We start from the raw sequence: 17,010 nt of genomic DNA on the forward strand, positions 1-17,010 counted from the left end.
CAGCTCGGCCCAGCTCTCCATCTCCTCACCTCCTACTGTTGGTCAAACACCCGGCTACTACTCATCGACAGAACTAGGCACTATTTCCCTTTGTGTATTGTTACTCTCATCATCACTGCACATAATAAATCACTGCTTGCACTGAAGTCGGCTACCTGGGTCTGCCTCTTTCTCGTTCGCTCACTGACAGGTGCGAACGGCACATAACACATTCTGACAGATCAGTGGTGTAGTCATCCACACATCAGGGTTTGGATGATGTTATAGCCTCGGAAAAGCTCTGTAATAATCCAAATCAGTTCAAATTGTAGCTGGTGGACATCATGTTGACTTAATAGATTTAGTAAAACTGATAAAGTAACCAGAGTGAATTATTCATTTTTGAAATAGAAAACCCAGATGCTGAAGATACAGCAGGTGTTAATGCATTTGAATTTAAATAGATTTTGCCTGCAGGAGGCAAAGGAATCAGCTCTGACTATATGTTCAGAAAAGTCACAAAAAGAACCCAAGTTGCTGGTGAGTTAGTTTAGTGAGCGGCTGAGCTCAACACAAACACAGACATATACACATTTGGAGCATCCAGTACCAGCTATCTTACAGATACAGATATGTCTGTACAGCGAGTTTGTTGGCTGTCTTGGGTAAATAAACACAGATTGCACAAATGGTCCTGTGGTCAAACTTGAGGCGAGGCTAAAGTTTAGATAAGCAATTGAAAGGTACTTGAGGTGCTTGCTGGAAACAATGTATTCAGTAATCTGCTGGAATAAAATCACTGAAGTGGCTTGACCCAGCTGGAGCTGTAAAAGAACACTTGGCAAAAAAAATGGAAACAACCAAACTAGTGTTACTGTAAAATTATCCATAAATAAGATGTCTTTTTTTACATACTTGCCAATTTCCTCAGCATTGGCTGAACTTTGGTGATAAGTTGAAATGGAGCTATTTCTTCAAGACCTTGGTTATTGTTGTCAGATGTTATATCAGCACACACAAACAGGGTTTATTGAACCGGGGAAAGTATTTGGAATTTAATTTACTACAGAAAGACTTGCACAGAGATCTGACCAAGGTAATGTTGATTTAGCTTGGGTGATTAAATTAAAGGCACTCTCCGCTGCTCATCTGCTCCTGTCTTTTTTACCCGTCAGCTCAGTGATTAAAAGGGCAGCACTCTGCTGTAAGTTAGCAGTGAAATGTCCAGAAACTACTATTTGTACTTTTATGATGATGAGCATATGTTTTATTTTGATCAGCCAGGTGATTGTGAAACAGTCACATTTTTCTTTGTATGGTGGATGTTTTAAATAGTCAGGGAAGAATAAAATAAACTTAAATCTGGAGTGAGACAGAATGAATAGACTCACCGCTGCCCTCCCAAAAAATATTAGTCCCTCCTGCCTACAACAAAAGGTAAAAACAATTAACCTTCCCCTTTCTATTTGTATGTTACAGAGTGAGCCCAGATATAAAAAAAACAGTGTATATATCTATAAAATTAGCTGACTGGATTGTACTGGTAGTAATATTAGAATATTAAAATATTAGATATCATTTTGATGCCAGCAGAGGTGCATTTTCAGCCACTGCGCCAGTAGTTTGTTGATTTGTCATTGTCAGACGTTCATTAGAATTACATGATTATACAACTCAAATCCTTGTAATTATGGTTTTAATGACACAACATGAACTTGGAATTAGCATTTAACTGAAAACAAGATGTGCCAAACTACTGGTAGTTCCTGGTAAATATGCAGAATATCGTAAAGTAAAATTCACCTTCCTTGTAGGGAGAAATGTGAGCAACAGCACATCTGATTTAATAATATCTCTTATGCTGACACATACATAAAACAGGTAATATTATAAAAATAGTGTAAAATGATAAAAACAACAAAAACATCATTAAAATTTCTAGGTTGTTACTGATGCTACTGTCACACAGTGCATATCCATTTTAATGTGAATTTTACAAATTTGGATAACACTGTTGCATAAATGAGACTGACACAATAACCTTTGTTACAAGGCCTGCCTTATAAGTGACTAACTCAGCTGCCACAAATTGTTTTCAGCTTTTTCCCCTCCGGTTTTTAAACCACTGACATGTCTCATAAAGGCTGCACTCCTGTGAGAGGTTTCCTGGGGCGCCTGAGAAACAAGCTGTGATTACATGGCTTCTTTCACACCACGATCTTTCTCTTTCTGTTTACAATTTGATTGGCTGCAGTGATGGAAACATTAGCCGGCATGATGTTTTTTCCTCTCTTCAGTCAGGATTTTCCATATCTCACTTGGTGCTTGTATGTTCCATCAGGGTTTGTATCTTTTGTCTTGGAGCTCTTTTACACACAGAAGCTGTGCAAGATGCGCCTCTTTACCACAAATAAATTCTATAGGTCTCTTGCTGTTTTGTGCACATTTTTAACTATTTAATTGGTGTATTATATTCTAAACTAAAACTATTGCCTTCTACTTTAGCATAATGGCTTTCTGAAGGCTTGCTTCACAACAAAAAACTGCACACTAGTTTTAAGTATCAGAACTTTAAAAGAAAGTGTCCTTAAAGATGTAAATCATACAGAAAGATACAGCTAATTAAAGTTTCTCTGTGGGATTACAGAATGATAAAATGCAAATAGACCTCATGTAAATGAAAAACACCTATTTTATTTACCTAAAGGTATCCTCTGATGTCCCTAATGAACAGCAGACTTTAAGGTCAACAAGTGAAGAGTGCGTGGGAAATAGGGTCAACCCAAAATCCCACGAGGTCTGTTCCTGTCAACCTATCAACTAACACCCACTGGTTGAGAAGACAACACCAGCAGTTTTTCCTTAGCTTTGACCGCCTTGATCTTCATGTGATTGGCTGCTGTATAAGTTACTTTATAGTATTTCTAGCTGATGTCACTGCTTGGTTGGTTCACTTGCTTTTTTTTTTAATGTTGAGGATATCTGTTTCTAGTTTGCCAGTACATTTTTCTGTGCATGTCATCACCTATTTATGGGCACAACATTTTTGACAGTTAGTTATTTTACTGTAAAGATGAAACCATGAATCAGTAAAGTAAAGTCTAAAACATGCACAGATGTAACATCATCTCTAAGCTAGCTACTGTTCCGTTAGCTCCTACAAGTCAAAGCAGTCTCTTACTGGGCATACACTGTACTTGTGTACACTGATGTACACTGTGACTTGGTTTCCCTCATATTTACAATCAGTCACCATTCCAATCTCTGTCCTTATTATAGCCACATCTGAACTGGCAGGCAAGCTGATAACATTTAAGCCATGAGGGGTGTAGACTTAAATGATGTTTGGTTAAAAATACAAAGCTGTTAAATAAACACTTATTGTGTATTACATTTTTTTTTGAAGATTTTCTATGCTTATCTAGACATAGGAGTGAAGTAAGATTATGTTCTAGGCTGAATTTTTAATAATTTAGGGGTAAATAAAAGTGTGTTTCTTATTTCTGAGATTGAACCCAGATGTTTTGGTTTCGCACTGGCTCTTTATGGTATTTTTTCAAATGCTAAATGTGTCAGAAAATCTGCAATAATTTAATTATTTAAGTACTAGTGTGACTGGAACTGACCATATTTATTTTCTGAGAAAACAGTTCACACATCTGAATTAATTATGCAAGAAAAAAGTCTCTCCTGATAAATAAAGAAGAATAATTTTCACCCCTGCTGTAAGATGTATCTTAATCTTTTAACATGTACTGACAAATAAATTATATTTGTGTTCTTAAGTATTTTTTTAAATTTATTTTCATACATATTATCACAACCCTGTGATAGACTGGCGATCTGTCCAGGGTGTAACCTGCCTGTCACCCAATGTCAGCTGGGATTGGCTCCCCGTTCATCCTATTCAGGATAAGCGATATAGATAATGGATGTTATATTATCATAGCATAAAAATAGCCAACTCTGATTTTAATTGCATGCTTTCAAGAAATTTTAGGTAAAAATGCACAAAACAGGAGACTGAAGGATGACTGGCATATTTTATTCCTGCATTTTCAATACTGAGACTGCTGTACCTTGTTCTCTCATTGAGTTGAGGCTGTTCGGGACAGTAATACTTGTGTAACAAGATGTGTTCCTTGTGATTGAACCAATTCATTTTAAGCTCAGTAGTCTACAGAGCATGCCTTAATAATAAAGGATAGAGGGTGAGATGATGAACAGGCAACATGTCCAGAAACCTGGTTTTTGAACTTCTGTTCTTTTCCTCTTTTTCCCCACCTCCATACAGGCGGTCATTGATTCATCCTGATGTAATTACTGTGTGCTGTTGCAGAACTTGGTGAAATCAAGTGTAAATGTTTTTTCTCAAGGGGTTTGAAGTGCAGAGTGGATTTTGCAGAGTTCATTGCCCTCAACAACTATATTAAAACAACAATTTCAAGGCAACATTTCCATTTCAATTACAGTGAATTGTGATGATGAATGCCCGTAAGATATCAAGCTTTTAAATATCGACAAACTGAGGTTAAGGGAAATGTCAGATGGTTGTATTTATCAATATTACTGTCAAAAAAACATGCCTCTGTATAAGTTACTTGTGCTACTGCAGATACATCCACTACAAACAACATTAGACATATGTATGCATACTGCTAAAATGTAAACCTCTTTATTTGACATTGTTTCACTGCAATGCCACAGAAAACCACGGGCTCTGTGGGCTCTATATTTCATTTACATTAGTTCATTTAGTTATCAAATAAATGTAGTGGAGTGAAAAGTATAATATTTGCCTCTAAAATGTAATGAAATATGAAGTAGCACAAAATAAAAACATTCAAGTAATGTATGGATGCCTCAAAATTGTACTTGAGTACAATACTGAGCAAATGTACTTAGTTACCTAGTCATGCTTACTCAGGCAGCACATATGACACATTGGAAACAATCCAGAGAAGATTAGCATGGCCCCTGTGAAAGGATGACATGCAAACTTGTGAAGCATTTTCACATTTTTGCCGACGGCTGTGGCTCAGAAGCTAGAATGGTTGTCTCCTAACTGGTATGTAGGCTGGTGATTTCAATTTGCGGTTTCAATAATCCACATGTCAAAGTGTCAGTGCAAACACTGAACCCAAAAAAGTTGTGCCTGGTGCCCAGACAGCGCCGCTGTCAGTGAGGAATTTTCCCATACTGGACTAATAAAGGAATGATTATTATTATTAGTTACTTTCCACCACTGCGTTTGTTTTTTCAGCTGTGTTGTTCCTATGCCATAGAAATCATAAACAGAGATTTACAGAAGGAAAAATAATCCAACTGATATATTGTCTCAGTGCAAGACAAATTTTATGGAGAATGGCTGAAACAGCTGACAAGTATATAAATCAAATGTAGTGAAGAAATAAGATGCAGGACTTACTGCTGGAGCAGGTGGTTGGAGTCCTGCATGAGAGAAGACCGATAATCATCATAGTGGTAGTATTTACTCCAGTATATTTGTTGGCATTCTGCTGAAGGCAAAGCATCATTTCCCTTCTTTATTCCTCATTGTCAAAATGAGCATAAAAATTTACAGCACTCCAAATGTAACATGGCTGGAAGACAGAACCAGGCAAATAGATAAGGCTCACGGAGCCAAGGTCACTTTATCGGTTCAGCTGCCGACTGGTGAGGCTTCAACTCATTTTTTTTTTGGTCTCATTCTCTCAGCCACGTCAGCCCTGCTCAGTGTCGAATTTTCATCTTTGCCATATCAGTGTAGCTCTCCTTGGCCAATAAGTCCTTACTGGTATCTCACCATTGGTATTTCACAGAATAAGTAGATAAATGGGTCCAAATCTAGTAGGTGGACATATAATTTAATAATTACAGTTTTATCAGTTGCTAAGACACTAAAATGCCCCACTCCTGAACCAATTAGAAAAAAAAAACTTGTGCCATGTGGCCAAACACGTTATTGATTTTAATCAGAATAAACAATGAAAAAGACCACAAGTGAGTACTTGTTTACAACAGCAATTGATGTCGGTCTAGCTGAAGGTGAAAAAGAGGGAGAGGAGGAAGAGCTGGAGCCCCTTTTACAGGCAATAGAAGAGGCATGATGCTGCTGATGTGGTGGCTGCCAAGGCCTGAATACAACACTCAAAGCGTTTCTCCTGCTGCTGTCTAGCCCTGGAGGCCATGCATTCAATGTTGATGAGGTGATGTAAAGGAAAAACTAAATCTTTGTGTTTGTGCTAAAATTTATATTTTTTGCAGATGTCTGTGTACTTGAATGATCTTTCCCTTCAGAATCGTACTGTAATATAGTACTGTAAGTCAGTTAATGTGAGTTAAGTGTGTGACATTTGGTGCAAATGTTCTATTTTTATGTGTTTTTGTAGATCTGCGTGTAGTGCAGGTTGTGTGAGGTGTTTTTCATTTTAGATATGTGGTTGTTTGAATTGTGTTAAGGGTTTCAAGACAATGAGTTGTGTTGTCAAAACTGTATGTAAACAATTGAAAAACACTGTAAAAGAAAAACAGTGTTGCTTTATTTTTTAAATCGTATACTGGACACAGTAAACTGTGTTCATTTGAATGTAATATTTCTAGACACTGGAAAGTCTTTCTCAGCTGTTTCTCTAATGGATCAACCATGATCAAAAGTCAGGCCTTCATTAATGTCAGTAGGGTTCAACCTCTGCAAACCCTGAATGCCCATAAAAAATATTTGGCACCATTGTAGAGATATTTCAGTCTGAATTAGTGGTGAGCTGACACTCCCATTTGTAGGACCACACTGCTAGTATGGCTTCCCAGACTGTCGGTTGTCCTCCCCCCACTGTGACACACTATATGAGATTTAACAAATAATCACTGTAGCCCATTCTTATTTTTGTTCCAATGCCCTGTTTGTGCTGTGCTGATACTATGTAGTTTGATCTTTAGCATAGCCACAAAAATGCATGACATTTGAAGGTTTCCATTAAACTTACTGGTGTTTTGCAAAAAAAAAACCTCTTTTTAGGCTTTTTATCTATTTTTACACAAGAACCGAAAAAAATCATTATCAAGTTATTCACATGTATCTCATATTACGTCTTTGTGCAAAGGTACGTGTGGAAAAAACTATGTGTTTTACTAGTGTATATACAGATTCTACACAGAAAATAAAATGTGTATTAATATTTATGACAGGAGAGCACACATCCGATAAAATGTTACAGCTGTTGCCAACTAATGCCTCTGTGTTTCCGTGACATTCTCTGCCAACACATTAAGCTCTTTCCGGCTCTATAACTGTGTATGGATGATGACTGTAATATATACACAGATGTTAGCATTATCACTTAACCACGATGCAGGAAGTTTGATGACTCAGATATTTAGAGTGATATTATCTACAGTGGCTGCACTTAAATTGGGTGAGGGTGTCATTTGTTTTTGTGATGACAGTACACTGGCACTCTGATAGCTTCAGATAAATAAATCTGTGTCAAAGCGGGCCACCACATGACTTCAAAACAAAGCCACCGACCCCTCTGATTGATGTCCTCGGTGTAGTCGTAGTTCATACAGAAACTGTGTCTGATTCATGGTTTCATCTAGGATGAGGTGGTTTTTTTTCAGTGGCTGCTGCTAATAGATCAATAGTGGTGGAGGTGTGGGGAGCTAGGAACAGAAGGGCTCATTGTATGAGACATTAAGATGTAGTAACAATAAACGATGCACATCAGGCTCTGCAACAATTGCCTCTGTTTATTACAGACAAAGAACAACGCAAAATACAATGCTATCCATTAACAGCAAGAGTAGGTAAAAGCTACCTTGAGACAGTAATGTGCAGAAAGTGCCACCTAAGATATCAGGTTTTGTTATCTTTGTGTTCACATCACAAAAGCTCTTTTGTTTAGGCTGCAAACTGCGCACCATGCAGAACTGAAAACACCGCAACAACTGTTTCCCAAAGGTGAAATAACGTTCAACTGAAAACAAAGAGAGAAAAGAATAAAAGTGCAGAACTGAGAGGCACTTTATTCTACAAACTACAGACTTCAACCCCCTTTTTTTTTATTTGTATATTTTCTGGAGAGTATTAGCTTCCACTGACTGGTTTGAAATGATAGAAATCACACTGATGGAACAATGGATCAAAGCAAGCTATTATTTTAGAAATGCACTCACTGGCACACATTTGAAAACACAATACTGAATTAATTTCACGTTGCACTGTACAATCATTTTCAATTTCTTTACAATTAGACAAAAAGCCTGCTGTTCAGTGTTGAGTTTACTCATTCTCTCCGAGTGCTCTTTAATTTACACATATACCTAGCTCAGCGAGACAGCAGAAAAGTCTTCCTTTAAAAGCAGGTGGGATATATACATCCCGTGGATTGCACCAACTCAAGTATGGCACTTTGTCACAAGCTGCTTAGGCATTCCATCGCTGTTCTGTGGGTTTTGCTAAGCATATAAATCACAGAAAAGCAGTGCACTCTGCAGCCTCAACCAGTATCAGTGACTTACTGTTACCTGACCATTTGATAAACAGCCCTTCTACCTCCACACCAGGTTTACACATTTCTCCCTCACTATTATTACACTGGCCACTGGCCTTCCGAGGTTCCTCACGGGGAGTTCATAGTGGTTGTCTTCACAGTGGCCAAAGCAACTTACAGCTTTGGTGTATCTGCCACTGTTAAGATTACATTTCCTGCAGACATCATTAGCGTTTAAGAGATTTTAAATGGACACAGCAGGCTCAAGTGAGTGTCATTAATATCGTTCCCTTTCTTTGCTTGAAACTCTTTATAAGGCTATTCCACGTCTGTGCTTTCTGTCCAGCAGCAAGATTAAAATGTCACAGTGTTGTGCATTTGGATTAATTTTGGATTACATGGCTTCTGGTTGGGAGGTACATGAACAAAGAGAAAAAGCGTTTGCTACAAGTAATGTGTAAAACGTGGGCACCACTGAGCTGACAAAATGATATCCTTGGACTGGGTGATATAAATGGTACAATCACTGGTTGCAATAGGAAATTTCCTTGATCCGAAAATGTGAAGCTTTGAGGCACTGTTAATAAGAACTTGTATCTTTGTGAGGATGCTCAGACACTCAGCCACACAGCGCCTAACCCCAGCCCTAACCCTAACCCCAACCCCAACCCTAATCTAAATTTATTTCCAACCTTAAACCTAAGTCTTAACCCTCAAACAGCCCTTTGAAGGTCTGAGGATCGGCCAAAGCATCCTCACATTCCCAAAACGTTATCACTCCCATGGTATAAAATTCAAACAAAAAGTTAATCATCTGCACATAAAGTGAGAACACTTTCATGATCACCAGTAATAAAACCCATCCTCGGGAACGAGTAGCAAGGCTCTCAGAGAAAACATCTCATGCAACAAACCATTCTATGGGCTTACTAAGACCTGAAAACTACTAGAAAATTCTAAGCTCAAGTGAATCTTGAGCTCAACAGAATATAGTGAAGTAGTGATTTAATTTAGATTGTTATAAATACTGATGTCACCCAGCCCTACGATATCTTCTAGTGAAGCTTCCTGCTATTGAATGTGACATAATGTGGCGTTTTGTTTAACACATTCTGGTTTTGTTTAGGAGGAGGTCTGCGTCAACCAGCACAGTCATGCAGCTGTAGGATGAATTGCTTTCATGCACATTTTCTTGTAACATTTTAGGTGATGTTTATATAAAAGGTGTCGCTGCGTTATATCATTACTGTATGTACATTACATCCTGTATTAGTAACTGTTTTCTGTTTTTCAGACACATTAGACACCGACGGGATTTTTCACTCTGCTCAATCCTGCACAGCTGTATCAAACCATAACTATAAATTACAAACTACTGTATGTATTTTGCACAATTCATGCTAACACCCTTTACTTATTTTTACACAAAATGCTAGGCCTACAGCCCACAGCAACTCATCCCATTGCATCATAATTAGTTTCTGGCAAATGGGCTTATTGGAGTCAAATAAAAGAAATATTTCCAAGAGAAAACACCTCAGAGAAATGAAACTGGAATGCCCCCTTGAGTGCCTGAATCCATACTGCAGCTGTCAGATTCTCAGATATCCACATTTTTTGTTAGGTTTTTGATTTCACTTCCAGACAGGGGAGGATCCTCATACAACATCTTCTTGGCAGTGGGCAGGTTTCTGGTGAGTAGGTACTGATCTGTTGGCGTGTTTAGCCCATCCATTTCTGTAGTGAAGTGGTCTGGACTTTCTCCGTTGGACATGTCCTTGATGACACTGTAGGAGAGTGCCACACTGTAAGAGGCTGGTTTCTCCATGCTCCGGGGGCCACAGTGGCACAGCTTCTTAAAAGCAGCACGAAATTTCTGGGACATGGCATTGTAGATGACTGGGTTGATGGCACTGTTTAAATAGATGCAGAGTCGGCAGAAGAGCAGGAACCAGGTGTCTAGGTAGGCCTTGTTCAGGAAGGAGTTGACAACCACTAAGGTCCGGTAGGGCATCCAAAGTAAGGCAAAGAGGATCACCACCACAGCCAGCATCTTGGTAACCTGATAAAATTCAGTGTTAGAATGTGACAACATAAAGGAAAACTGGATGAGTGACTGACCATGTGCCTTGGGCTGTGGCACATGGTCTACAGACTTTTTTCAGAACAGACTATTTGACTTCTCAAAGCATAATGTGTTTCTGAGAAAATTAACAATGATTCTGTTTTCTTCAAATGTCCCAGTAAATGTGACAAAAGCATAAAACAAAAACTATTTTCACATTTCTAAAACTGGAGGCTTTCATAATATTAAACCCAATTATTGTGCTGTTTATGGTTAGTAATTTTCAACAATACCCTTTCAGTGTATTTACATTGCGTAATTACCTCCCTGTATAGTAATTTTCTTTGTCAGTGGCAGAGTCTACTGGTCTAGAGTGGGGTAAGTAGGCATGACGGATTCCTACATTATGTTTTTTATGAATGAATTTGACCTCATTGATATCAACCTCACTGTTTACCAAACAGAGCAGTGAGCATTTCCTACTGCTGCTACTTCACACCAAAGCATTCAGCTTATTCAGGAGAAAGGCAGGGCGGTTTTTATCGTCTAACAGCCATAATACAAGCTATGACCGTCAAAAATGCTTCTACAAAATGATTATTTTACATGTTTTTTGACAATATAATTTTTAAAAAATACTGCAGGGATTAAATAAACAAATAACAGTGAGCTGTTAGAGTTGCAGTCAACAGGCTGTACACCTCCAACTCCTCGACATGGTGACCAGCTCTATGAAATGAGATCATTGCTGCTTATGGGATGATGGGAAAAGGTCAGTTATTGATTGACATCTTTATTAAAACTACTGGAATTTATTTGGCTGAATTGTAAACAGTCACACCAGTTGCTCCTCGTACTAAGAATCTCTTTTTTGAGTTAGCATGAAGTTCAATACGTTAAGTTTCTGCAGACATGCTCCTGCTCATGTGGGATGAGGTTTATGCTCTTCTTTAATGCAAACATTCACAGTTTGATTTTCCTCAAAGTTATTTAGACAAAAAAGGCAGCACTCTGTTAGTAATAAAAAAACTAAACTCATGTCCCAATCATGTAGTGGTCATTATATTTACAAGTACCGCTTGACACATTCCAACATGAAGCCATCATCAGCATGTCACTGAGATCTATTTTTAAACGACACTTCATACAAGTTCTTAAGTTAGATATTGTATTGGCTGATCAAATCTGGATAAAGATGCATTAAAGCATAACTACAAATGTCCCAATTTTTAGATATCTTTGTAAAACAAATAGCAGTAAGGGATGTACGTAATTTAAAGTTGTTTGTCACATTTTGGGACTGGAGTGTGAATAGCAGTGTCTCCCATCAAATATTCTTGTTAAGCTAATTTAGTCTGTAATGATTAATGCAATCCCATCTCAGCTAAATAAAACTATAGATATATTTTGTTTATGGCAGTTTAGTTTTTAGACTGACTCTGAAGATTAACTAGTCATATTTACAGTTATTTAAGGAACAAAGGTCACCCAGTCTCAACCATCCTTCTTTACTATGCTTATACATTAATGGATTATGGTACACCTAGCTAAAGCAAAGCCTAATGCCATAACCCTGCCCCACAGAGCAGTCTATGGCCAATTGATATAAAAGAATACTATGGTTGACATTCAGTCTTTTAGTCTTACCAGACCTCCCAAAATTAGATTTTCAGGTTACGTTGTAAATATAAATATAATTAAAATATCCAGAATTCAATCAACTTTTTGATTTCTGCTCGAGTTCTGTTTTTTTTATTTTTTATTTTTTATTTTTTATGCTCAATTACTTTTAGGAAAAGAGATCTGTTGTAAAGATGTCAGCAACACACTTAATATTACTGGGGTTAACCGCACACAGCAGGTGCAGTGTAGATTATTGTTGTCTCCCAGTGTGAAGAAAGCAGCACATACTGATTTTACTGGTATGTATACATACCATATACATAATGAAATTTTATCCATATTTGTGCTGTGTGGTCTCAGATGCAGTGAGGTAACTCCAGGTGATGGGGCTGCTGTCAGGGTCATGAGAGAGCCTACCTTGATCTCATTACTTATCGACCTTAAGGTAATTCACTAAGGTACACGGTAATGGTATGGATTGTTCACTGTGTCCACAATGAGCGCTTAATGCTGATCACCAGTAGCACATGTGATTGTGTGTTTGTGGGCGTGCAGTGTTCAAAGATATATCACAAGCCATGCAGATGGATACAAAGCCAAAGGCCTATTTAAGTTGGGGTTAACTGATTGGACTATCCAATAGGTCATGGTGCGCCCTCAGGGTACCACACCTCCTGTCACTCCAGGAAGGTTCCTTCCCTTGATCTGATAAGCAAACATCTATAGTAGCTCTGCTGTCAACCTGCATGCCAGTGTTTCTGAGCCTTAGAGCATTCTATTTGATTTTAAACAAAGCAAAAGCCCTTTGGATTGGAGGGTGTTAAAGTTTTTTTTGAGACAGAAGGACGACATTGACAGAGAAAGAAGAAGCATAGTCTTATACTGTATAGTTATAGATGTATAGATATGTGATAAATGGTGTATTTTTGCACATGCACATAAACATACAACATCTGAATGAGCTAAATGAAAGGTTGCTGACATTTTATAAAGAAATCAGCCATCTGTGTGAACGAAATCTTGTCTTATCACTTGACTCTTATAACTTTATGATAAACTATATTAATGTACGCTTCAGAGCTTTGAAAAGTAGCAAACTGAGTTCCAAGTGAGTTTGTACTTCACCAGATTCAATAGTAAATGAGTGGAGGCAGCGCTTTGAGGCACTGTACTGTGATTAAATAAGGGGCGTTCAGGGTCAGTTCTAACATCAGGACATTTTCTTTCTTTCTTTTTTTATATAATGTGCACAGTTTCATGTATTATAGTTACACATCCCCTATGTAGCAACACTTGGTCTCTGTTAGTCTCTGGGCTCAATAAACATACTTTGTTTTCTCACCTACATATTGACTTTTACAGTTTTTATGAGAATTGCTTATAAACCTGGTTTTGAATTGATTACATTTCAGAAGTTACTTACAGAAAATGAAATATTCCTTGGAACCCCCCCGAACCCTCAGCTGTAAAACACAACTTAATAAAAAGGATATTTTATACACCCTGGATCTGTTACCACTGACTATCCTTCATATGCAACACACCCCCTGTAAAGGTAAGAGGTCAGGTCAGTGAGGGTTTATATTATTATGTAGGATAGCACACAATACTATGCATTTGTGCCTATGAGTGATCTTCTGACAAACTAAATGAAAATATAAAACATAAAACATTAAATAGTTCCTTATTTAATATTGTGGCGACCCTGACCGACCGCTGATGTTCCTGTGTTCTGTTGTGTGCAAATGGGTTTGACAATGTTATTGAAAGCTGTTCATGTATTGGTTACTGTCTGTTTTCTGTGAAATGCCGCGCTGTTCTGGCCAATGTGGGATGGGGGGAGGAAAGGTGCGGGAGGAGATAAGAGGGATGACAGGTGGGCGTGTTGGTTTGGTTCTGTTGGCGGGCGATGGTGAAGTTCTGGGAGATGTGTTGTTTATTCTTTTTATTATTTTCTTTAGAGAGCACATGGTGCCAGTTTGGACAGCGTTTTCATTTGTCTCCATACTGTGTTCAATAAAACCACAAAAGACAAACCAGGTGTTCTCCTCCTTGTTGAGCCAGGTGCCGGCACAATGCTGGCTAGTTAACTGTCCAGTATAGGACAGGGTCAGGACAGCTCCTCTCAACCGAGCCAGCGGTCGTCACAATATAATAACAATGCATTATTTCTCTCACCTTCATTAAATGTACAGGTCCAGTTTGTTCGAAAGGTTTGCCTCCTAAATATTGCTCTGTACATTTTGGAATCGGATAGGATCACACAGAAAGAAAACATTTTTAAAGTAAAAGGTGACTGACGTTGCTATTAGCTATTATTAGGGGTACTGCGGTCAAATCAGCCGCCGTTCAGTTTTCCGTGGTCAAGCCATCTGCGCTAGAATTTGAAGTGCGCCTATATACTCTATATACTTACATTTACGGTAAAGGTATTGAAACGGGCCAAAGATCACGATTTTCAAAATAAAATACCTTAACTCCAATGCTGGATTAATTATGAACTTTCAAGTTTAATACAAAAAGCTTTTTAGAGTCACATGTTTAATGTGAGTTTTCTCCAGAATGGTCCAGTAGAAATGCTTGATTCTTTGTGTGGTAATAGTGCGGGTCATGTAGAATCTAGAAATGATGTCCTTATGCTGCAAATATTAAGAAACGTGTTTTTATTAAGCTTGAAAGTTCATAATTAATCCAGCATTGGAGTTAAGGTATTTTATTTTGAAAATCGCGAGCTTTGGCCCGTTTTAATACCTTTACCGTAAATATAAGTACATAGAGTATATAGGCGCACTTCAAATTCTAGCGCGGATGGCTTGACCACGGAAAACTGAACGGCGGCTGATTTGACCGCGGTCAGTGGGGTTTGTGGGTCCAAAGGTATTAAGTAAAAATAGCTTCAACAACGCACAGTGGTTTGGTGTAATGTGTTTTGTGAACTCAGTATTTTAACCAAAGGTACCACAGCATGTGGGGTAGGTGTAACAGTGCATTATTCCACTTTTCTTCTTCTTACTGTTTAGCTCTCTAGATCACGTTGCCCTCAGCTGATACCGTATGACAATGCATGAATAAGGTGATGCCAAAAGTAGTTCTCTTTTGGAAGACTAGGGGAGTTGAAGTTGACATCGCTCAAACTTGTTTCTTATTGGAGGAAATAGGTTTTACAGCTGACCCGTGGTATCACACAGTGATAACGTTAATGAACAAGTAGTGGCGCACCTGTTTGCGAGAGGCAGCCGTGGTGCTGCAGGAGGAGCTGGTACTGATCATCCTCCCTCCCAGACTGGTCTCCTTCTTCCACTTCTTGCTGCTGTCTTTGGGATCCGAGGGAAGCGGGTTTAGGAAAAGTATCCTGGCGATCAGTCCGTACAGAACTGTGGCCAGCATGAGAGGCAGCACGTAAAACACTGCGAAATCAGAGAAGTAAATGGGCAGGTAATAACTCCTGGACACTTTGTAGGCGCAGCTGAGCCGTACCGCGTTGTCATATGTCAACTTTTTAGTATCGGACAGAAAAAGCCACATGACGCAGTAGACAGAAGTGAGCGCCCAGACGAGCATGATGATTTTCTTTGCCCTGGATAAAGTGCACAGGAATTGCGCTTTGATGGGGTGGCAGATGGCGATGTAGCGCTCTACCGTGAATGCGGTGATGGAGCAGGAGGACGCGTTTATTCCCAAATACTGGAAATAGGTGATTCCCAGGCAGCCCGCGTAGCCGTACACCCACTGCCCGTACAGGGCGTCGGTGATGTTTGGCAGCCCAGCGGCCGTCAGGACCATCAGGTCAGCCGCGGCCAGGCTCACCAGGTAACAGTTAGTGGGTGTCCTCATGTGTTTTGTCGTCAGCACCACCAGTATGACCATCACATTCCCAACGATTCCCACCCCGCATATGAGAGAGACCAAAAACACACTAACTACTTTGTATTCAACTGTGTAGTCAGTCCAGATACCCAGGGTCTGGTTGTCCTGCACCGACGTGCCGTTCTCCACAGTCATGTTATCCATGGTGAGGTTATCCATATCAAAGCGAGGCTGGATCTCTGTGCGCTTTTATGAAAATTACACCAGGCATTCAAACAAATCACAGGCAAAAAAATATCTCGGTAAACTGCAGGTGCTCAGCAGCAACAGTCTACCAGGAGCCCGACTATAAATTAACCAAAAGAAATCAATTTCATTCACATAATCCAGTCATATTGCTTTTTCTTCTTGGTGAGATCCAAAATATGAGATTACAAAGCCATAAAATTAAACTCCGATACATTTTCCATGAGGGCATAATAAAAGTAAATCTGTTGTTGGTTAAGTTTGCAGAGAGGAGATTTTGCAGGCAGCTCCGCGCCCTGCTCCTGTCTCACTGCTCACACAGTCAGGACTGAGAGCTCCCTGCAGAGCCTCACACGCTCCTTACATGGATCCACAGACTGACACTAGAACCGCCAAGTTTGTTCTTCTTCTGTCACAGACTCCGAAACATGCATCATGCTCCACACGCGTTTGGTGTGTAAGATGCTGTTTTAATGTCTTTGTTTCTCAAAATTTACCTTAACACCTAATAAATGTGTATATAGCACAATGGAAGGAAAAACAAGGGCATTTTAAGCTTAAAATTGTGCTATTTAGTGCAGTTAAATGTGTTTGTCAATAAACCACCTACAAACCATTAATGAATTATTGATAAGGGTAACAAAATTGTATCTTAATTATATTGAATACACTACCATTCAAAAGTTTGGGGTTACCTCCATTTTTCCAGTTTTTCCAGTTAATAATCTTAAATGATACAAAGCTAAGAAACAAACTGACAGAGGCACTGAAAAACAAACAAACAAACAGGAAAGTCAC

The 17,010-nt window shown here is 38.9% G+C and overlaps 1 protein-coding gene across 1 annotated transcript; it reads right to left on the reverse strand.

The window, feature by feature from the left end:
- Positions 1–9,101: 9,101 nt before the first annotated feature.
- trhra (thyrotropin-releasing hormone receptor a) lies at positions 9,102–16,445 on the reverse strand. The gene is made up of 2 exons (XM_020597194.1): positions 15,379–16,445; positions 9,102–10,533 (listed from the first exon to the last, which is right to left on the reverse strand). The coding sequence occupies exons 1-2, from the start codon at positions 16,183–16,185 to the stop codon at positions 10,072–10,074; spliced, it is 1,269 nt and encodes a 422-aa protein (XP_020452850.1). The 5' UTR covers positions 16,186–16,445; the 3' UTR covers positions 9,102–10,071.
- Positions 16,446–17,010: the final 565 nt, after the last annotated feature.

The sequence above is a fragment of the Monopterus albus genome, unplaced genomic scaffold, assembly GCF_001952655.1.
Source record: "Monopterus albus unplaced genomic scaffold, M_albus_1.0 scaffold33.1, whole genome shotgun sequence".
NCBI lineage: Eukaryota > Metazoa > Chordata > Actinopteri > Synbranchiformes > Synbranchidae > Monopterus > Monopterus albus.